General features: G+C 37.7%; 1 protein-coding gene across 5 annotated transcripts in view; it reads left to right on the top strand.

The window, feature by feature from the left end:
• Window positions 1–23215, top strand: part of LARP4B (La ribonucleoprotein 4B) — a 56002-nt gene that overhangs the window by 5812 nt on the left and 26975 nt on the right. For all 5 annotated transcript variants that reach the window (XM_053999965.1, XM_053999974.1, XM_053999982.1 and 2 more), the window contains exon 2: window positions 12606–12740. In XM_053999965.1, coding sequence (XP_053855940.1) covers window positions 12660–12740 — 81 coding nt within the window. In that variant the 5' untranslated portion in view covers window positions 12606–12659. The remainder of the gene's footprint in view (window positions 1–12605; window positions 12741–23215) is intronic.

The raw sequence follows: 23215 nt of genomic DNA, 5'->3' as shown, positions 1-23215 counted from the left end.
TGCTGAGCTACCTGGATGTGCAGAATTTGCAGACTTATCCCGGAGTTTCATTCCCATTCAATGTTGTTGTTGCCCGACAGATAGGGACAGAAAATGGTCACCATGTCGCTGTTTAAAGCAGCAAAGCAAACAAATTTGGTCAGAATATCATTGTCTACACTGGCATCTCTCCAGGATCTTGGATTTGTGTCGTTGCTCAAATTTAAAGCTGCTTGTCCAATTATTCATAATAAATGTCAAAAAAATTATGCTATCAAGAAGGGAAGGGACTCTTTTTAATGAACATATGTTACAGCTTAGCTTATAGTCTATATTTGATGATAATTTTCTTAGTTAACATTGTGTATTCTAACTGGATTCAAGGAATAAGTGGAATTTTTAGAAGGGTCTGTGCCCAGTTATTTTGACTTGCAAGGAAGGATTATTGTCGTTAAATCCAAGGTAAAATATTGGCAGTCCATCCTTCAATTGTGAGTCAAAACCTGAATTACCAGTAATTTTGATTACAGTGATACTCTAGGAAGGTGGGGTGCTCTGACTGTGAACAAATGTGCACCCAGGAGGTGATAGTCTTTCATACAGTGATTTAAAACTAAGCAAGAGCTGCTTCTGGTTTCGGTGAAGCTTGTAATGAAGGATGGTAGCCTTTATTAAAAGAGGAAGTAATACTAAAATGACTGGATTATTGGAGTTAAATTCTATTTTTGGCAAAGAGGTTAATGACATAATCATTGGCAAAAACCATTAGCTTCCTTTTCTTTTACAAAACCTTAAAGTTAAATTATGTTTCTTCTGTAAGGAGTTAAATTTCACTTTAGATTTGGTCCTGAAGGTGTTTCAAAAGTTAAACTAACATTTTAGGTCAATGAATGCTTTTCAAGTCATCTGGGAAAAAAAAAAAACACACACAAAAAAAACAAACAAACAACAAAAAAAAAACACCGGAAAAACCACCCCAAAAAAACATGAAACCCCAGAGATTGAGGGGAGTCATCCCAGGCTGTTTGTTTTGCAGAATGACTCTTTATTGAAATAGTCTGTGCATTGTCAAGGATTACTGTATAAATTTGTGTTGGGACAAAAATTGTCACTGTAACTTTTTGCTTGTCACTGGTGTTATCAACATCATATTTGGTTATATATGCCTCTCACTTGGACTTCGTGTAGGTATAGATCCTCTTCTCTCTTGCTTTTCTCAGCCCTGTTGTGAGGGAAGATATATTCCAGGAGGATTGTAATGGTTGTCCCATTGGTTTGCATCAAATCTTTTCCAGAATTCTAGTTCTGTTGCATTTGATTTTGAGATCTGTGGTGTTAGATTTCTGCTTCCCTGAATCAGGAGTTTATTGTATGGTCCCAGAATGCCATGATAAAGAACTTGGCAAATTGGCTTTGAAGCTATGGACGTGCCTTAAATATTAATTCAAAGTACTAAAAATATTAAGGGTCCTGGAAATTCCAAATGCAGCTTTTAACCTCCTCTTGCTTAAGTATTACACTGATTGCAGACTTGAAACGTGGAATCCAAGTAATAGCAATATTCTAAGATAAGACTATTAAGATCTGTTAAAGAAGGTCAGACTTCTAACCTCACCCTTGGAACTGCACTGAATATTAACCCTATAGCTTCAAGTGATGTTTTTAGTCTTGTCTTTCATCATAAAATACTGCATCTGCTTCTGCCAACTTCGGAATTTTTCTGAGGAAGATGACGTTCATAAAATCCTGCCCAGCAGAGCTGGGTTAGTTGTTTCCTTCACCTTTGCCAAGTGTCCTGCCTGGAGTCACAGGCAGGCTGTGAATGCTTCAGCCATTCTCTGGTTAGCAGTGTAGTGAAGAATGCGGAAAACTTAGAGTTGGTATTGGTAAATCGTGAGGAGGAACATTCAGTAATTGAAACAAGGAAGTTCGTTGTTCCCAGCATTGCCAAACTCACGCTCTTCATGCACAACTTTTAACTTGTTCCCTCTAAGCAAGTGCTAAACCTCCTGGAACCTTGTCATGTGTTACAGCATTTGAAGATTTAGTGTTTCTTTGAAGAACTGGGAAAAGCCAAGTAGACCATCAGTTGCTGCCTCTTAGCTTTAAAAACTTGAAGCAACTAGTAAAATACTGTAGAACTGGCAGTTGTTTTGTTAAACAAACAGAACTTATGAAATGACAGGTCTACATACATTGAGCCTGACATGCTGAGGTGCTGGTGAGTATATTTCCCAGCAAAGTTCAGTATCTTTCTAGTTTTCACTCCAAATCAGGAATCAGTTTGTCTTAGACTGAAACTGACTCTCACAGTGAAAGTACAACAGTCTCCGTAAACTTCACTGCTCTGAAGTGAAGCATGCTTAATTGTTGCTTCCTTCAGCACAGGAATAGGAAAATTAATCGTATATTTCCCTTCAATAGCTACTTTAGGGAAAAGCAAACAGCGAAAAAAAAAAAAAACCAACAACAAGACAAAAACACCTCATTGGTTAAGAGAGAGCAGGCCAGTTATGTGGGGAAGGAAGGGAAACAAAGAAAATACATTATTATGCAAGATACTATCTTTGCATAATAATTCCTCATATGTGCATGAATTCAGAGAAGGTATGGTAAGATGAGACAGACTTGGTGTTCAGAGTGCCAGAGTAAACTTACCTGCTGGAGATAAGATGTCTGTCAAAATAAATAATAGTTTGAATGAAATAGATTATGGATCTATTTTCTGATAGCTGTGTTAATCTCTTCATGAAGTCTTGGCTGGCTATGGGAAAGAGCAATACAGGCCTATTTATTTTAAGAGTTCAAGAGTTTAAGCTACCATGTAGTGTTCTGTAAATGACTATTTAAAAATAGTACAAGAATGAACACTATTTTGTGAAACCCAGTCATTAGTGCTAACAGTGTCCTGTCTACTCCAGAGCAAGTTTGAATTTTCTCACCCATTCAATTTACTGTTTCTAATCAATTGCTCTTCTGCTTTCTGTGTGTACAGAAGTGTTGTGCAGTTTTTGACTCATGTCACATTAGCGAAAACAAACAACATGGATGATAGTTGATTTAGGTGAGGTTTTGTATTTGATGGTGCTAAAATTTAGAAACATACTTTTGTGATGTTTTCCATAATTTTTTTTCCCCTATCATTTAACATTTGCATGAAATGACAATTTCTGGATCAGAGAGCAGTATTTGATATTAAATATTGGTATTACATTAAAAGCCTGGAACAATCTCCCACCTAATTTGTTGGCATAAAGACCTCTGAAGTTATTGAAAAGCTTTGACTTTCAGAGAAAATCCAATTAGCCTATCAAAGACCACCCTAAAACATCTAGAATTAATATTTGCGTAGAAAGTAAACGTTTTTAGCAGTTAAATTTATGCATATTAGTAAAAATACCATGACTTTTTTTTCTATTGCCTCAGCTGTGATTTATGTTTGCAGATCAGAATCCTACTGCACTGGACACTGCAAGCATAGGCTGTTGCCTTGTAGGTGGATGGGAATGTTACAAGAAATCAATGTGGATAGTGCATTAGTATAATATGTGATGCCTATGCTATGATGAGAATCTAATCAGTTATTAAAATATATTAATTAAAGAAAAAATCTTGCCGAAGGAAGGAGCTTCCATCACATGCTGCAGTTTCTCTTAACCCATATTAGGCTTAAATATAAGGGGGTTTATATGCTTAGTCATTATTTAGGCTGGCTGGTTTTAGAAGATTATATGAAGAATTAGTCTGCCTTTATGGTTAGGCTTATTTAACAAATGTATTCCAAATGTAGTTTGGAAGCAGAGGCAGATATGAAGTGCTGTGCAGAGTGTGGGGTCCAACTCCAAGCTTGTCCTTCAGTAGCTACTTTAAAGCATTATTTGCCCTGTATTTAGGCTTCATTAGTTTTCTGATTATTTCAGTGCGGAAGAGGCAGTGGCTTGCACCAGCCTGTCCTTTCACTCTAATTCAGAACAGGCAATGTTCAGTCTGCTGGGGTTTCTGTTGTGAAGGTCCTGCAGATATGTTACTGTAGCCTTTACTTTCCTATTTGGTTTTGGGTGGTTTTTTTTTTTTTTTTTTATTGGTGATGCTTTGTAACAGCAGCAGCAGAGTGATGTGAACCTGAACTGTTGAGTCCCACTCAGAACTGAAGTACTGGGTTTGCAGCACTACTCCTCTGGTTTCCTAGAGCAGGACAGGAGGATGAATGCCACCAGGCATTCAGCTTGAGTCCTCTCTCCTTTACTACTGTTTTGGTGGCCACAGAAGTAAAATGCATGTGCAGGCAACTACTGTGTAGTTCTCTGTTTAACTGGAGAAGGGGGTGTTCAAATTGATTCAAATTCTGTTCTTGCTTGTGATGTTTTGTGTCCTGGAAAAGTAAAAAGTTGTGCCAGAGCTGGGAGGTAGGCAGGAAGTCAAATGCGTACAAGTATAAGGGAGGGCCTATAAGTATAAGAGAGGGCAAGTGATGGAGCATTTTAGTGAAAAATCATTATACTTCAAGGTACATATCTAATCTACTTGAGTAACAAATTCCTGATCTCTTTCGTAAGGAAGTTAAAAGACCTTTTTCATTCAATGTGAGATGTTTTCTGCTCTTTGTAGGCCGTGGTAGTGAATGTAGAATGTGTAGTTCTACATTCAGCTTTTCAAGAGAGAATGGGTTGTGGAGAACTATGACCATAATTAATTTATATTAAGTTAGCATTCCACTTTTCAGAATTGTCATGATTTGGTTGACCTGCTAACAATTTAACTCTGCCATTTGAGGGATTTCTTGGAAAATGCACAAATCAGAGAGTCAAGAGATGAATTTTAATTAAGTGCGGTACTTCTGAAATCATCATCTGATAAATATCTTATCAGACACGATAGTTATAATAGAAATTAAATATATATCTTTATGAATAACCTGCAGGGTGTGTGCTGTTAGTCCACTTACAGTGAGGAAAACAAGCTTGTGGCTTTGTGATGGATGTGCAACATGAAGCAACTCCTGTTAATTAATGAGTTGAGTTTCTTAATGTAATGTGCTTCAGCCTGCAGTCAGGAGAGTGCTGCTTCAGACTTGAAAACTGAGAACAAGCCATAAGCAAACTGAAAACTGCTCATGACACAATCACTCTTGTCTTCAAGGCACATGACACTCTTATAAGGCATAAACATTTCTTCCTAGTGGCTTATTCTTGCTTGGTAGGCACTCCTAGTGTTCTTAAATGGTAAGATTTTGTTAGGTTATATACCATTAAATATCTGGTTTATTGCATTACTGAGGATGATGTGATCCACAGGCTTCTTGGTCCATCTCTGGAGTGATGTTTGAATGCACTTCAGATAGTAACTGCATGTGAAGTTTCTTGGTGTGCAGGCAGGCTGCAGAAATTCTGTGAGAGACCATTGAGTGTAGTGAAATTATTTCATTTTTGTTACACACATATATTTAAAATACAGTGCTTAAAAGGCTAGATACAAACAATTATAAACCATAATTTATAAAACAAAATTATAAATTATAATTTTTTGTTGGTGGAGGTCATCCTGTTATCTTCTGTGCAGTGTTGACATCATCGTCTTGTTTGAGATGCTGAGTAAGACTGTAACTTTACCCTCTTCCCATTTTTCTTGCTCTTCACTGAAAGAGTTGTTCATATGCCTCTGTACAGAGTCCTTATCATTTACCAGTATCAGGTTTCTTTGGTATTTTATCACCTTTGTTTAGTAACTTGCTGCTTGGCATCTTTTGGACAGCTAATTACTGTAATGATCTGGATTTCCAGACTTGCAGAGTAATCAGTTCTGGTGTGCTCTTCATCACATAGGTTTCTGTGTGAGTGAGAATATTGAGTAAATGATGAGAGTTGTGACTTGCTTGGGAAGCCTCACACAGAAATGTTTCATAGATCTTTAAATAAAAAAATGCAGTGTTCCTTTTAAACAGCAAAATTTACTATTTCATCCTTTCTTAAAGGAGATATTACATTTTAAGGGATAATTAATAGAATTGCAGAACAATTTTGGAGGCTCTCAACCTTATAAACAACAGAAAGGATTGAAAAAAAACCCAAACTTGTGAAGTAGATGCAGCAGCAGCTCTAAATAATTTGTGTTTTCTGTTGAAGGATGTTAAAAAAGGTACAGCATTAAGGTTTAATTGTTCTTCTGACACTATTTCTTGCTAACACCTGGTTGCCTTGTACATTTTGAAGTGCCTTGAGTCTTCCAAGTGTTCTGTTGCAGGTTTGCCCCCAGTGCTTAGGTCCATGTTCCTCTTCAGGAACCCAGAAGTTGCATTATTCTGGAGAGTGCTGGGGCGTAAGTAATTTCTTGGCAGGAAGGAAAACTGAAACAAATCCAATGGTACTTTTCTCAGGTTCTTTGAAATCTAACTTTCCAGCCACCATGCTGGCACGTACACTGGATGCTTGTACGTTTTAAAACCTTTGCCTGACAGACTTGCATAAATCACTGTGTCTAAACACTAAGCTCCAAATTTTCAACTTTTTCCCCAACCATTTAGCTAATCAGCAGTCAAACAAATTGAGGACCTTGTGATGATTTTTAATAGTAGTGCATTCAAGACTTCTGTAGACACATGCTGTGACTAAATATTTATGTCATGTCAGCTTTTTAATTGCTGTTGTGTAATAGAGATTTTACAACCAATGTAGGCACAGTGATGATTGCCGACATGGCCACAAACAGATACGCTTTTGGTGCTGCTAGATTTCTTATTCACAACTATATTATCTGCTGTGCTAATGGAACTTCTTCACAGTATATTTTATTTTAAATAATGCCATCCTTTGAAAGCTAGATTGCTTGTCACATCTGCTCTGTAAAGAAACTGATTTCCTGCTTTGAAGGGAAAGATGGAAACTCCTGAGTTCTGTCACAAGCTTTCTCTTTGAGCGTAATACAGCTTGGATGATGTTATTTCTCTACAGAATGGTAGCATGTGCCCCATGCAGCAGGATGATGGGTCAGCTCTAACAGCTGAGATGGTTTTTTTTGAAAGTATCCTCAAACAACCACCAGATGAAAATTGAAAGTTTGTATCAGTGCTTATGACACTTAGAGGAAAACTCTCAGCCTTTCAGGATTAGGGTTTTTCCAGTTTTTCTTGATGATGCTGTATAAGCTAAACTATATATCCTGTATCTGAGTTGGCACCTTTACTGGAAGTGAGAACATGATTAACTCTTGATGTATTACATATGCTTTGGCTATTCACAAAGCTGGTGAAACTAATAAAAGTTAAACATTGTTTAAAGAGGAGCTAATGTATTAAAATGGTAGCATACTTTTGGGAAAGGCATCTCTTATTTCTTATATAAATGTCTATGTGATGTCTTCAGCAGGTGGTAGAACTTTTCAGAGGTGAGGTCAGTGGTAGCTCTGATTACCTCTGCTGTGGTGTGTTGATCCTCATGGGTACCCAAGTGTGTGGTGGATGGTGAGAAAGTGTGTTCTCTCTCGAAGTAGAAAGAGGATTTCTGGCTTGCAGCTGGAAGTTTGTTATGAGGCTCAAGTTAAGCAATGCACCTCTGTTTAGAAAACATTTTAAGCTTTCTCATGTTACTGAAGTGTATTTCTGTATTAGCCTTGTGAAAACTTAATCTGTGTTTAAAGTTTCTAAAATGTTTGCTAAGAAGAATTCTGCACAAAGCCAAACTCAAATCTATTTTTGTTTGTACTTGCTGAAGAGCAGTGAAAAGTTCTTTTATTCTAGTGAGCTTTTTTTGTTTTATGCTGTTGCTGTTTGCAGGGTGAAAGTTAGTTGTCAGCACTTGCATTTGTAAATCTCTTTTTAAGGGCTGATTACTCTGGGCTGAAAGTTGGCAGGCAAGATCTCAGCCCTAGAGCATTGTTTGGGGTTTTGCATGTTTTTAAATAACAGATCTATGTGACTGATTTGATTGAGAGTGCATGCTGCTACTCAGACTGTCGTAACTCTGGACAATGAAATAGACTGCAGAAAAGCACACTTCGAATATGAATGAGAAAAATTAGAGATGTCTGTAATAAGAGCAGGAGGATTGGGGGCTACATTCCAGGGAGGTTTTTAGGGAGGTCAGCAAGAGCAGTAGGGGTTTTGTTTGCTCTGTAACAATCAAGGAGATAGAGGTCTTTTCCAAACTATTTGCAAGGTTGTGGTGCATGTGGATGCAGCATGTTTATAAATACCTTCAGGCAGTTGCACATTAATTCTGCCTGTACTAGGATCCCTAAACCTGCACTAAAATGCAGTGTAAAGGTTAGTCAGATGTTGGCACCATGATAACACACACATGTGGCTTTTGGATGAGAGCAGTCCCAGCTCTGCTTGGCTTGGCAGCCAGGCAAGAGTGATCATGTGGCTGTGTGCACTTGTCTGTGTAGTCATTCTGTGGGCCATTGCTGGTTTGTATCTGGTATTGAAATGATGGAATTCTTATAACTAGATGGCTTTGAAAAGACTTGACAGTGAAGAACCATGTTGTCAACTTTAAAAAAACCAAAACACTACAACTGCCCAAAAAAACCTCACAAAAACCTCAAACAAACAAAAAAATTAAAAATCAACCTCTCCCCCCAAACAACCCCCGTATCTTTCTATTTGTGAAGGCAGTTGTGGACGTTGCAGAGTGAAACCAGTAGGCTGAAATACCCATGTTGCTTGACCAGATGGTCTCAGTCCCTCCTGAAAATATTCTTGTAACTCCTCAGGTTAACCACTCACCACGTGTCCACAGGGACAGATCTCTACAAGTGAAGGGTGACTAATGAGAAAACGAGTAATAAGGCACTCTTGCCCTTGCTGTTGCAATTACTAGTTTTGCAGATGGAGCAGTGTATTACAGTTTTGGGGAAAGGAAACATGGTTGAATATTGTGCTATTTCTAAAGAAAAATGTTTTTCCTGTATTTTAAAGTTCTCTGTCTTGCCTATTTACAAACCAAGTTTGGACTGTTTTTGGTTAGTCTCAATAAGTTGTCAAAATAAGTACTTGAATGTCTGTAGAAGAGTCAAGAACAGAGTTATTCCCAAGTTGCTGAAGCTGACTTAATACTCTATGATGGCCAAATGGCAAGCCAGAAGGATACAATGGTTTACTATATGCATTTGCAGAATTGAAATTAATGGGTGCTTCTAAATCAGTGAAACATTGGCATAGGTTGCCCAGAGAGGTGGTGGATGCACCATCCCTGGAAGCATTCAAGGTCAGGTTGGACAGGACTCTGAGCAATCTGTTCTAGTTGAAGATGTCCCTGTTTCTTGCACAAGAGTTGGGCTAAATGACTTTCAAAAGGCCCCTTTCAACTAAAAACCTGCTTTGTGATTCTGTGATGAAAAAATTGTCATTTGATTGTGATAGCTCAATGTTCTGCTGTAGGTAGTGCTACCTCTATCCCAAAAGGGTTTGCCAGCTTGCGTTTTTCTCTTGAATGTCTCCTGTTTATTGCTGCAACATTTATTTATGCAAAGATACATTGAACTGCTGACTGGTAAACCGGATCTTTTAAAGTCATGGACAAGTTAACTCTTCTGTTGGATGATAATTTTTATTGCTGCATTAAAATGCTCCATTTAACTTGTCACTAATTCAGCTGATAAACTCTCTCAAACAGTGAATCTCTTCCTGTGGTTTCTAGAATTACCAGCTATTGATTGTGGTTTGTATAAATAAGCTTTTATATGAAGAGATATATCAATACTAATGAAAAACATGCTAAAATATATCATATGGAGAGCTTTTAACATTCCATGATTTTTATTGATTTTCTCCTTTTTCTACAGCCCTTGTATTCTCTGACATGATAGTCATGGGAGTCTGATGTCATGTAGGTTTTGTTCTCTAGGAGTCCAATAAGTGGCAGCTTTGCAGTAGAAAAGGTGGCATTAACTTTCCAGAGCATCCCTGCATGTGAAGTCATTTTGAAGTATCTCACAACCAATGGGATTTTGCAGCTGAGCACTTGACATCCTGCAGACTTGTAGCAGTGGGATGTATTAAGTGAAGAAAAATTGCAACAGAAGCTCCCTCCTTCTGTGTTGGTGATCTTTCTGTATGGCTTGCCCATTTGCAGAAAGGCAAAGCCTGATCATTGTTGAAATCACGGGATTTGGAAAGCAGGTTTTATCCTCTTCAAACAAATGACTTTATTGCTATTGTTTGGAGTGCCATTTTGATACTTAGTGATCAAAATTCAACTTAAATATATGGGTTTCACATTGTAATTACTAAAAATAATTTGTTTACAAGGTGAGTGGTATTAGTATGGTGTGTATCACAACAAATCCGTGTATCTAATGAGAATATGATTATTAGTCTGAGTAGTGTAAGCAAAGTTACCTGTGGCTTCAATCTAGACTTGGCCTGTGATAAGCATCTTTCATAATCTCATCTAAGGGACTTCTGAAAAGCAGTAGAGTGATATGCTGCTCTAATTGCTGGTGGCTTACCCAAGGAATTTGAGGTTGCAGTGTGCACATGGCAGTTATGTGTTGTCAGGTTAGCTGAAAACCTGTCTATCCTCAGCTGCAATTAATGAGTTAGCTGGGTATTTTGTGCTTGATGGCCAGTCAGCAAATGCTTTAAAGGACATACATGTAGTGAAACTTTACTTTTTGTTTGACACATTCATATGATTGCAGCTATTTCCCTTCCCTTCCTTTATCCTTAGACCTACAAAGTTCGGGTGTTAACACTATGTACCAGAGGATGGAAATGATTGCAGCATGTCTCTGGACATGCTGATCCTAGAAGGGGATGGGAATATGTGAGATAAGTAGGTGACAGAAGGATGCAAAGTACCTTAACATGGATTTGGGGATCAAAATGCTGAGTAGATACCACCATTGCTGACTGAAACATGCTTGTCTTTCTGTAAAGTACTCTTTAGCTTATGAATCTGGACTAAAACTATGCCCAGGGGTAGTATGAGTAGCAGTGGAGGTTACATACAGTGAACATGAAATGAGTGAGGAGACTTAGGCTCTTTTTAGAAAGAAAAATTAATCCAAAATTTGGAAAGGCTAAACACAATTTCTTAAAAAAACATGAACAGAAGTGTTCTCCAAGAGGCTTAGACACTTCACGCAGTGTTAATGTGTCTGCTTCTTCCCATGCATGGCTTTGAGCAACACGGAGTCTGGCTATTAATACTGCTTTTGAAAATTTGCTTTCATCCTGAGGATGGTTTTTGGTTATTTTATAAAACATAAGCATCCTGAATGAATTCCAGAATTTGTTACGTAACCTGTGAGTGTATTTGTGTGTAACACTATGTGAGGGATAGTGTAATCTTTTAGTTCCATTTTAATATGGTTTTTTTTTGTCTGTACCATTTCTTCCTTAATGTGTTTCTATTCCAAGGTGAGAGACATAGTGTTAAGAAAAGAAACTTCTGAGAATATAACATTGACACAGTACTTGTGTTTCTTTTGAAAACATACTTTTCAATATATGAGGTGATAAGCAGCTGTTAAATGCTCATCTTCTTGAGGATGTCAGTATATTTGTTACCTCAGCTGTATGTACAAAATACCTCTTGCATAATCCTATAATACAGGTGCTTGAATCAGTTCATAGCTGAATGTAATAATTTTCTTTGAAAATTTCGGAATGTATTCAGTCAGTTGTATTTGACATTCGCTTTTGTCCACTTCAGAATGCAGTGTAAAGGAGATTCATGGAAGGCTGTAATGCCCTAGACTGAAAGTCTTCTTAACTCTAGTCATGGAGTCAAGGTAGCCTTAAAGGAGTTTATGTTCCTAAAGAATGGAACAATACCATTAACTTACATGTGCTGCAAATCTTTATATTTTCATTTTAAGAAGATTGCATGTTTGGTGTCACCAACTGGAAAGCAATAAATCTCTCTCATGCATTGTTAAAGATGCAGTACTGCAATTTCCTATGAATAAAAAACTAAAAAAGCATTTTACATCTTTTTAGAAAAGAAAAAATTAAAAAGCCTGATTTTCACACGTCAGTATTTACTTTGAGACTTCATGCTTTAAATTAGCTTTTATTGTTTTTTGAAGACTTTTTAAAATAACAGTATTAAATAATAGCATCAAATTTCAAAGCAATACTGCTGTCAGACTTTCAGCTCTATTGAGTTTTTTACTTGTTTAATCAAACAAAATAAGATTTTGGGATTATAGAGCAGAAGAACTGGTTGAGCATTAGTAGTCTAGCAGAACTGTTGTAACATGCTTCTTAAATTTTGCAAAGATAAAGTGACCATCTAAGTAGTTATAGAAGAAGGGTTAGTTTGTGACTAAATGCTCCTTAGTGAGTGGAGTCTGCCGGTCGTATGAAGAAGTCATGGTTTGAAATGCAGTCTGAATAAGTAAGGTGAGAATCAAGAGAAACTTTTCCAGTGGAATTTCCCTGCCCAGTGCTGTGGCAAGTGCTCATCTGTAATCCCAAGGCAGCCAGTGACTGGGAGCTGAGTGTATCTGCAAGGTGGCTTTATCCTCATTTTATGTTTTCTCTGGACGCATAATCCCGACCGTATTGTGTGGAAGTTCTTTGGACCTTTGCTCTGAGTCAAGGTGGCGTGTCTGGAGTGGCTGCGGGTTCTCAGGAATTTCAACAACCACTTACAGGATCTTTTGTCTTCTTATTTCTGCAGCTTACAAAGGTGACCAGTAAAGTTCTCTCTGAGCAGCCAAAAAGCAGACAGCTCATGACTTCTGATCAGGACACTAAAGTTGTGGCTGAACCGCAGGTGCAGCAAGTACAAGAAGTTAAGGACGGTTCTCATCTAGTAAGTATTATAATTGCATGTTGCCCTGGTGTGTTGTAGGAAACATTGTCTTTTCACTGTGTCTTAATCAAAATTGTAGGTCAGAACATTTTAGAAGGCAGTTGGCTAACAGCATTGAAGGATTAAACAGCCAGAGCAGAGCTGTTGGAGGTGGTTAATTCTCTGTACTGACTAGAAACCTCAGCTTAGCTTGGCTTCAGCCCTTTGGGGGGATTTACGTAAACTGCAAGATATGACAGTTTGCAGTCATTTAAGGTACAGGGGGGTTTAGGCTGTGCAGGAATTGTATCACTAATCTTGAATTAGGTTCTTGCTCACACCTTGCCATGTGAGGCCAATGCAGGGAATGCACTTTGTATGGATGTGTAATTGAAAAAAGCACAAACCCATACAAGCAGGAATTTGCAGTCTGTAACAGGAATTTTGCTCAGTCAGTTGTGCCAAGTGGCACATGCTGCTGTTGCTGTGCTGCTGTGCAGGATCCAGTAAGTGGCTGTATGGTATGCTTTTGGCAGATCATACAGTAGATTGTACTGTGTGCATATATGTTGTAGTAAATGTCACATATGTTTTCAGGAAGATTGAAGACTTGATTTTTATTCAAATATATTCAAATTTTTGTCTTTGTTAACTGTGTATTGGGAGGAAAACGTACATTGTGTATGTTTCCTCTTGGGACATCTTGAAGGGTTTGGTTCCAGTGTATATTCTGCCAGGAGTTTCACTTGTGCTATGCTATGCAGCAGATACTTGCTACTTCCAACTTAGCTTGGAACAAGCACTAAGGAGCATTCTGAAAAATTCATGCTTTTCATTTCTAAGAAAGCTGGTGCACTTTTTGTTTGTTCCTCTTCCCCCTTTTTTTTTATTCTGAGTTCTCTGTTTTACATTTCTTGGATGTGAATTTTTACTTATTTAACAGTAGAGGAAAAAACTCAACATGGTTTTCTGCCATACTTTTGGAAGTTGAACTTTTGAGATTTGCTTTTGTTTGTTTTATTTCCCCCCCCCAGTACCCAGGGCATTAGTGCCAATAAACCAGTGTGTAAACTTGAGTAAGAGTGGCTTGCAGATTTGCTTCAAGAGCTTGAAGCTGTCTGTGCCTTTCAACAGGTGCATTAGCATTAAAGACAATTCACTAGTCTTGGTATGGGTGCTAGTTCTTTTAATTTGACATACTAGAATTTTTATTTTTTAAAAAATGTATTTAAATCTTAATTCCTGTTCTTTCCTACTTATTTGGAGAAAAAGAGCATAATCATTTATTTGTATTTCAGGAGACATTACTGTTCTTTTCATGAGAAGAGAAAGCTGATGTCAATTTAGATATCTTGGAATGTACCCATAGTGCTATAATAGTACATTTCAAATAACTTGTTCTATTGTGATTAAAGCTTTACTTTGGTTGAATATTTTATCTCAAAAAGATGAGACCTATACCTTATTAGGCTTTAAGTTATACCAATATGATACTCTTTTGTGCACAACATCAGAAGGTCATTCTGGTATGAGCATAATTACCAATATAGTCTGATAACAGTGGTGTTTTCAAAATGGTCCCTTCTGTAATGCCATGCTTACATGAGTTGATTTTTGCCAATGCTTCAGGACTTCACTTGCAAGTTCTGTGAACAAGATTATAATTGGAGAAAAACTTCACAGAGTGCAGGAAAGAATTAGCAAACTGAAATCATTAAGACACTTCCATCTTTTCATAAATGTGATAGGAAGGAGAAAAAACTTCTGGAATCCTGACTCTATTGCCTTTAGCAAGTACATACTTCAGGTCAGTTGAAAACCACCTGCTGTTTCTTGTGTCTTAATTATTTTGAGATCAGAGGGCTAGACTGCAAAAAGATGTAGGTGCATGTTTGTGCTGGTCATTATTTCAGTGTGCATGTGATATGGGGCCATAATGCCATGGCACCTAGTGAGCTTTCTAGGAGTCTGTTTTTAGACTTACAAGAAATGTGCTGAATTACGTTCCCAGTTGTTTTGGCTGTGCTGTTCCACTGGGATATCTTGATACGCCTTGTCCAAATGCTTTTGTTCAGAAAGAAAGTTATTTCAATGGGGAATCTTGATGCACTTCTGTAGATCCTGTAGAAATAGGTATTAGGCTAGTTCTTCATCAGAAGTGGTTACATAAAGTATTTTTTTGTTTTCTCTTTGAACAATAACTTAATTTTTCTAATTATGAACTTAGTCATTCTGTTATTTGGCAAGAACAAAACTGAAGACATTCTACTGTGAGTAATGTTGAATAGGTAATCAATAGTGACTAAATTAAAATGAAGGTTTTGATGTTTGGGTGGAATCCTTCAGAAATCACTTTTCAGGGTTGCTGCTTAAAGGTACACAGGTCACTTGTTCACTAACATGTTTCAAAGTCTTAACCTCAAAGTGAGTGAGACAGTCTTTTCTTCTGCACTGAAGTAGCTATGAAACCATACTATTTAAAGCATAATGTAGATCAATCATAAGTCTCGTACAGTTCATTTCCAATACAACCAATCACTTTGGCTGATTCTAGTGGTATTTAACAGCAGAATTTTGCACACAAGTTGTTTGAAGGAAATTGACATCTTGAGGATCTTCATGGATTTCTTAGACTTACACATTGGAGGTACATAGCTTAGAGGATACTAGCAGATTCTTAACTTTGATGGTTTTTTAGCTTTGGGAGTTAAATGTGCTATTTTTTTCAATTTCTTTAACCTAGAGGTGAGCTTTGTCACTTCAGGTGACATCTTCCAATAGACTGTATCCTGATTGACAATTACTCTTTCTGAGAAAGCCCTTGTTAGGCTGGACCCAGGAGAGTCAGCGTTTAAGAAGCAGTTCATTCCATTTTAACTCACTTCTGTGCTTCCTTTTCAATAGTAACTCTTTGCTGCTAGAAATTAGGTTACTCTGAGGGAAGAGGCCAAGGTGCAAATCCCATGGTGGAGGTAGTTTGTATGTCCTGTCTCTGCCAGATAAGATTTAACTGACTTTTAGTGCTAAAGGTATGCACAGTCTTTTTCCTTGCTTGTTGAGCCTAAACTCTTCCCTTGCCATGCTCACATTTGAATGTGTGGCATCTCGGAGCACTTTCCAAATTGAAGACCTGATCTGGAAATTTGAATATACCTTTAGAAGGGATTCTTGTGCAACAACAAGTTCTGCAAATAAGTGTTCCAGTGCAGGATATTACAGTGGTGCCATTTAAACTTGCCATCTCATTGCAATATTAGTATCACCCATTCTTTCCCTAGCTGAATAATTACCAGGTGCTGCCATGGGTTTCTGTTAATGGGAATTCAAATCTGTGTGGTACACTGATTTTTGTCAATCCTTATAGGTAAATACAAGTTCAATCATACTGTTGTTCAAAGCAGGGGAAAAATAACTAGAACTTCCTGAAAGATGGCACTTAATTTTACTTCCCAAAAATGTTTTCCTTAGGAAGTACTATAAAAGGATGTCTCGGGCATACTGCTGCTGGATTATATTGTTCAAAAATCCTTCTGCAGCCCATTCAAGAATAAGCCTCAGAATGAAAAGGAACTGAGGAAATCAGGTTTACTAGTTTAATACAGGACCATGTGCTCAGTGAAAATTCAGTATACCATATAATCCTCAGATCATTGGACAATACACAGTATTACATGCAGTATGTGCCAATTTAATGTTAAGCAGCAGTTTGTGTAATGAGTAGGTGGTACTTAATAATTCAAGAGATCGCGACTAGCTTTAAACAAGAAATTAGAGAATTAGACTTTCAACTGGACATGTACAATATTAACATCATGAAGGATCAATACTGGTTGGTGTTTGCTTTTTCTGTCATGGTATTCTAGATTTAGGCCATAAGAAAAGTAAATAAGCCATAAGAATGGTTTAATACATGTAGATGACATCTAATGCTCATGTTTGGTTATTTCAGTGTGTAGAATATGTACTTAAACTCTTAGCAGTGCATTAACCATGATCTGTTGGAGGGAAAGTTAGGCAATTTGATCAGCTGTTTCAGAAGCCTGCAGTAGTGTCACTGCAACATCTATTGTAACGCTGCTCTTCTCTGTTCCCTTGACTGGTGATGGGCATGGCATCAGGTGTGGCCTGGGACTGCAGCATAATCACTGTTTCTTCAGAACTTGTTACATTTGCATGTCTTTATTTATTGCATGACAGAGAAAGAATAAAGGAAGTTAGATTTTGGTAGGTTGTAAGGACTGTTTTGACTTGTGTTATTGTAACTTCAAATATAGATTACGTTTTTAAACTTAAAAATATATCTGGGATATAGCTTAAAAATATATCTGGGATAAGCCCTTATTCCTTGGGAAAGAAAGGTATGTGGAGAAATGAAAGATGGGTAAGTATACTCTAGTTAATAAGCATGTTGACTTCTTTTGTGTAGGTGTGTGCAGGACATAAGACTAAATACCTATTAAAAAAAGTAATTGTTCAGGTTGTGAAAGTGCTGCTTCAGAGCACTTTTGTTTCATGCAGTCAGAAAACCTGTTTAGGCTTTGAGTAGACGAGAAATCTACCAGAGCTAAAATATGCATGAATAAAGGGAAAAAAACAAAAACAAAATAACAAAATTTACTCCCCAGACGAGTTGCACTCTGAAGTAGCAGAGCATGAACTCTGTTAAGTGCTTTTCAAGTTGGTGGCAGTGTTAAGCTTAGCCAGAAGGTGCCTCGAGTGCTGTAGCATAACAGGAGTGGCATTTTCTGCTTAAATTCATGTTGCCTTTTTTTTTTTTTTTTTAAAGTTGTAATCCCACACTAAATAGTATTGAGAAATTTGACTTAATGAATGTCCACTGTAGCTGCTTTAAAATAGAAATTATCCCTGGAACCCTAAGATAAAAACAAAGGAACAAGTACAAAATGTCCACATGAGAAGGGTATGGGAAAACTGGAATATGTTTCTGCTTGCCTGAACTGCTTCACCCCTTTTCTTCCCATTAGTTGATAGGAGAAGTGGTTGTTAAGGCACTGGAAAAGTGGATTTTGCCCTGGTCTGTCTCTTAAAGACACTTAGCTCCTCTCTAGAAAGCACGAGTTAGTAATGGTTAAATCACGAAGGGAAAATCTTGCTATTTGTTTACCTGATAAGGGAGATTTCTGAATAGTTGTGAATTTTTCAAGTATTACTGTGACTTTAAGCTGACATTCAAAACAGTTAAATTGTTTGCTCATGGCATTTCTTCAAAAAAACTATTATAAGTAACTCCCTCCCCCTTTCCCTGTTCTCAGTTCCAGGGAATGCTAAAGAGAGGAGTGACTTGGCATAGTTTTCAGTCTGGATCCAAGCATGTTGAATAACTTTGTCCCAGGGGAGAATTAAAAAAAATGCAGCAGATGGCAGCAATGATGCATCAGACTTCCTATCCATAGGAACAGTGTAGCTGCAGGCACTTGGAGTCTTCCTGGGTTGGATAAGGGATGGGGGGAGGGTAGTTTTCCTCTGATCTTACTTTACAGTTTCAAAACAGACTTGTTGAAGAGGGGATGTACTTTTTTGTCAATTCAGCAATCTTTTATGATCAGTTAGTGGATTATTAGTTGCCATAAGGTGCACAACCAGTGGAAAAATAGCACTGAGTTAAGTGTTCGTCTGAAAGAACATTTGAAATAGAGTTTGAGGGTCTGTCTGGTCTTACACTCTCGCATAATTTCAATATCTTTTAAGTAACAGAGTAGAGTGGTGTTGTAGTTGTACATCTGTAAGCTCTCTAAAGTATGGGGTCCAAATCTGAAGTAATAGCAATGCATTTGAGAGAAAGTCTAAGTGATGTAAGGTAATGGAAAGGCAAAGAAGAACAAATCTATTTAGAGCAGAAAAAGATTGCTGGGTATTTTCACATTTTTTATTGGGCTTTTTATATTTGACACAACAGAACCACTTTTTATTAGCAACTACAAGAACTTACAGTAATAGAAGTATTTCAATTCATGTGTATAAAAAAGGTTTTGTTGTTACAAGGTCAGAAAGAGTCTGTATATGTACAACAATGAAAACTATACTGAGGACAGACTTTTGGAAGAAATAGCATTCAGTCAAATTACTTTTTAAATATTTCTGAATTTTTAGTAAAAGGATACAGAGTTTTTTTTCCTGAGCTTAAGTATAATTAATCCTGTCACAGTACCATGAGGTGGGTAAATGATCTTGAGGTCCCCTTCAGTGCTGGAAGTCACTGAGGAATTATGTATTCTCTTTTTTTTCATGCAGATAACAAATTTTTAAAAAAGGCTTGGAACAGAATTAGCTTCTGATAAAGTACAATGACTGCTCAATGGAATACATGAGGTCTTATCTATCTTTAGCCTGTTTTTCCTAAAGAAGTAATTGTGGTGTAGGTTCAGCTCTGGGGGAAGGGAGGGAAAGGAGAAAATGGTCCAAAAAGTGTTTGATCTACACATCAGATTTAAACACGTAAAGCCAGAATACATTTGTCCTTGTATAGAAGGTGGGAGTTGTATTAAATATGAAAACAAGTAGTTTCTGGCACACGTGGGCATTGTGAAAGATGTTGTTTGAATATTTTAATGATTTGGATGGACAAAACCTTTTAGGAAATTAAACAATAGAAGTTCATGAGACTCAGTAATACTCCTAAACAGACTGTAATCTTATTGGAAGGAGTATTTGGCTTGAATATTACAGTGTATATGATGAAATACTGAAACATTGCTCAGCAACTGGGATTTGGACTTTGAGTGGCAATGACATATGAACCCCTGCATGGTTTTAAAGTGTGCTATTTTTGGCAGTTGGGTGTTGGCTTGTCTCCTCAGTAGCCATAGAAAGTTAGTGTAAAGAGGAAGGTGATTTGCAATGAGAAGACCCTCTGACACTACTTATTAATCATGGGCTGCTGCTTCAGTAAAGAATTAAGTAACAGCACAAGTGAGGAGAAAACCAGCTTGTTACAAAAAACTGTGGAAGAGGAAGCACCAAAGTCAAGGATAAGTAAAACTTTATCTTCAATTTTTGGAACTGTGGAAAGCCGGGATCTGCATACAGTGGGAAGGACAGTTAATGGGGCAGCTGTGACAGTCGGCATTGAGCATGTTTGTAGTGATGATTGTGCAGTGTCAGATTCTAAATCTGGATTTTTGGGTAGAAAAGGAAAATATTCATCATATAACAGCATGGGGAATACTCCCCATCTGAGCCCTAGGAGGACGTATAGCAGACCTTTTAGCTTCTTTAATTCCTTTAGTCACCTCTTGAAAGTCTCTGGTACATATGGAAATCTGCAGAGAAGTGAAGAAAAGAAAGATAAAATAATTAAAAAAAGAGCACCTAAAAATCTTAATAGTAATGGTCAGCATGTGAACAATATAGAAAATAATAATAGCAATATTGATAATGAGAATGTAGCTTCACAAGAGCATTGCTTGTTTGATCATATTTCTAATTCACATGTACCAGATATCGTAGACAAAGGCTTACAGAGTGAAATTTCCTTAAATAGAAATTCTCTGGAGGATTATGCAGTTACATGTGACCATTCAAGGCAAAATGAAACAACAGTAAATGTTGAAGACAGCAAGAGTGACAGCTTACAGAAAGTTTCGAATTCATATAGAGAGATGTCTCCAACATTTTCCTGTCTTGATGTAGACAACAGTCAAAATGTAAAAGACAAGGAGTTTTACAGCATTTGTGTTGTAGATGCCGAAGATCTGAAAGGGGATGAAGAGGTGCCAGCTACTGTGCATGAAGAGACTGCAGCAGACATAGATAACTCAGCTGTTACTGATGAAGGAATGTGCACCATGGCACGACCTCTAGACAGAGGGAAGGAATTTCTAGTGAAACAATTGGCACAAGTGGAAGCTGAGTTTAATTCACAGAAAGAACTGTTTGAGTATAAAAAAGAGGATAGATCAAACCTGGAGAAAAAGGATACAAAGGAATATTGTAGCCTAGACATCCAGTGTTCTTTTGATAACCTACTGACTGACAGGTGTCAGGTGCATAGGTTAAATACTGACAGTACAGTAACAGATGTCTTAAAAGCAAAAGTGTCTGGTGAAATCGTCCCTGAGAATCAGCAAGAGGAAGTATATACCATGGGTAGTGTTGCCAGTTGGAATGAATTGCTGCTTACAGCTTGTGATTCTGTAAAGCCTGTGGATGCTGCTGGAGAGGACCAATACAGCCCTAAGTCAGAAAAGGTGAAAAACAGTGATTGTATTTCCAATGTATTGTTAAACACTGGAGTATCAAATTCAGGAAAAATTGAAGGAAGTAATCATTCTGATGTTGTGCCACTACCTACACATCCCTCAAATGTTGTAGAGCAAATAAATACTAAACAGGTGGTAGACAACATAGAGGATAACTTTAAATTATCATTAGAGTTACATGAAATGGACAATATAGAAAGCCTTGATGAAGAAGTCTGCTTTCTAGAGCCAGAAAGTGAAGTAAACTCAAATGTGGAAAAGAAAACACTTGAGAGAACATATGGTGATAGCCAAACATTTTCACCAGACTCTAGTGAACATCACAGCAGTTTTGAAGAATCCTTGAAAGAGGGAGAGAAATGTACTGGTACAGTTTTGCATAGCTGTGAAGCTTTGAACGTGACTGAAACACAGCTAAACTTGGAGGAAGGCTCTGATTTTCAAACTCACATTAAGGATTGCACTGAAATCAAGACATCATCTGAAGCTGCAATCCACAGTGGCACGGAGGAAGATACCTGTGCGAGTGCCACTGAACTAAAAGGTGACTTGCTTGAGGAAGCTGCTAACTTGAGCAGAACTAGATCAGGGGTAAGTGATGGCTCTGTGACACGTCATGCACATAATGCAAGCAGAGGTGAAATGTTCCTAAAGGAAAACAGCCTAGAGTGTCAGGTTTCACAAGAATTACTAGAGAATAAAGGTAAAGTATGCCAATATTCAAATTCAGATAACAAAACCAGTGTCTCTTCTGTGTCTGTGGAATGTGAGCATATGAATAAAATAGATATGAACAGCAGACAAGATGAACAACAGGATTTATGTTCCTTCCACACAGTGGAAAATCAATGGAGTGCAGAGACTGAGTCAGCCAAAATAGCTGGGCATGTAGTAGAATCTCTAAAACAGACAAAATTTGAAGGTCAACTAAATGAGTCTATTGATAACAAGGCAGAAGATGTAAAACAGAATCTGGATGCTAACATTGCTGACTGTGATAAAGGCATCTTCAGTTGCAGTAAAGACTTGGCTGACAGTCAGAATGCTCCCTCTGACTCCACTGTACCTGCAGCCACGGACAGTTGTATGTACAGGAGTGTAAAATTACAAGATGCCACTAAAAAGCTGGAAGATGCCAGTAAACTCTTAAATGAAGACCATAACTTTTTGCCTGTATTGTGTCAAAATGCATGTTGTCATGAGCATGGCAAACCAGCAGAAGAGCCTGAGTTGTGTTATTGTGCCGGTCCAGAGCCAGAAGTTGGGAACACTCAAGTTTCTGTTGGGCCTTTTACTGAGGAAAGATCAGAAACTCATGAAAAAAGTATGTGTGATGTAAATGAATGTAATCTTCAGGATGGTGAAGTCAGCATCCACACAGAGGAGAACCTCACTGGTTTTGGTTTATCAGCTGAGAATCTAGAACCTTTTACCAAGGGGAATTTGAAGCAGTTGCAAGCCAAGACTACTGAACTGAAAAACACCAGTTACATATTAAATACTCAGATGAATGACTTGACCACAAGCTGGGAACAGATGCAGCCAGATCACAAGATTTTCTCAAACAAAGAGCTTGGAGTTTGTGTTGACCCAAAGCAGGTAGACAAATACGCTGCTACTCCTTCCTATGAAATACCCGGTGCCTCTCCTGGTGCAGCAGGATTTCAGCAAGGCAGAGAGCAGTGCGTGTTAGGTCTGATGGAAGATGGATCAAGTGACCAGAAGCAGTCCTATGACATGGACAGACAAAATCCCCACGTTGAAATGTGGTCACATTTCATCAATCTTCAGACTGGCAATGCTGATTGGACAAATCAGCTGCTTTCTGACACAGTTCTTTCTGGTAATGGTGAATATCTAGTGGGCTTTTTATGGAATAATGCAGCTTCTAATGATACCATGAAGAATGACAGACTGTGTATAGTAAATGAAAACTTCCAGAATGAACCTGAAAATTTAACAAGTGCTTCATATGCAGTGGAAACATACCCATATCAGCTGCTAGCACCGGAACATGCTGGTACATGGGGATGGCACAATAAAGACGAACTTGTAAGTATTCTGCAGAAGTGATTTGCTCTTAAAGCTGAAGCTAGAAGTTTGACTAAGCCAAGTCAAACTGTGGTTTCATTAGTTAAATAGATGTTATTTTGTCCGGAACTTGATGAGTCCCTTGCCTTTGAAAAACCAAACACTGTACAGAATGCAGAAGTCAAAAATTTTGCTGAATATTGATTTTTTTGTTCTGTTTACTTGGTGTGAAAGTTCAGTCATTGG

The sequence above is a fragment of the Vidua macroura genome, chromosome 1 (assembly GCF_024509145.1).
Source record: "Vidua macroura isolate BioBank_ID:100142 chromosome 1, ASM2450914v1, whole genome shotgun sequence".
NCBI lineage: Eukaryota > Metazoa > Chordata > Aves > Passeriformes > Viduidae > Vidua > Vidua macroura.
This window is presented reverse-complemented; position numbering and strand designations above follow the sequence as displayed.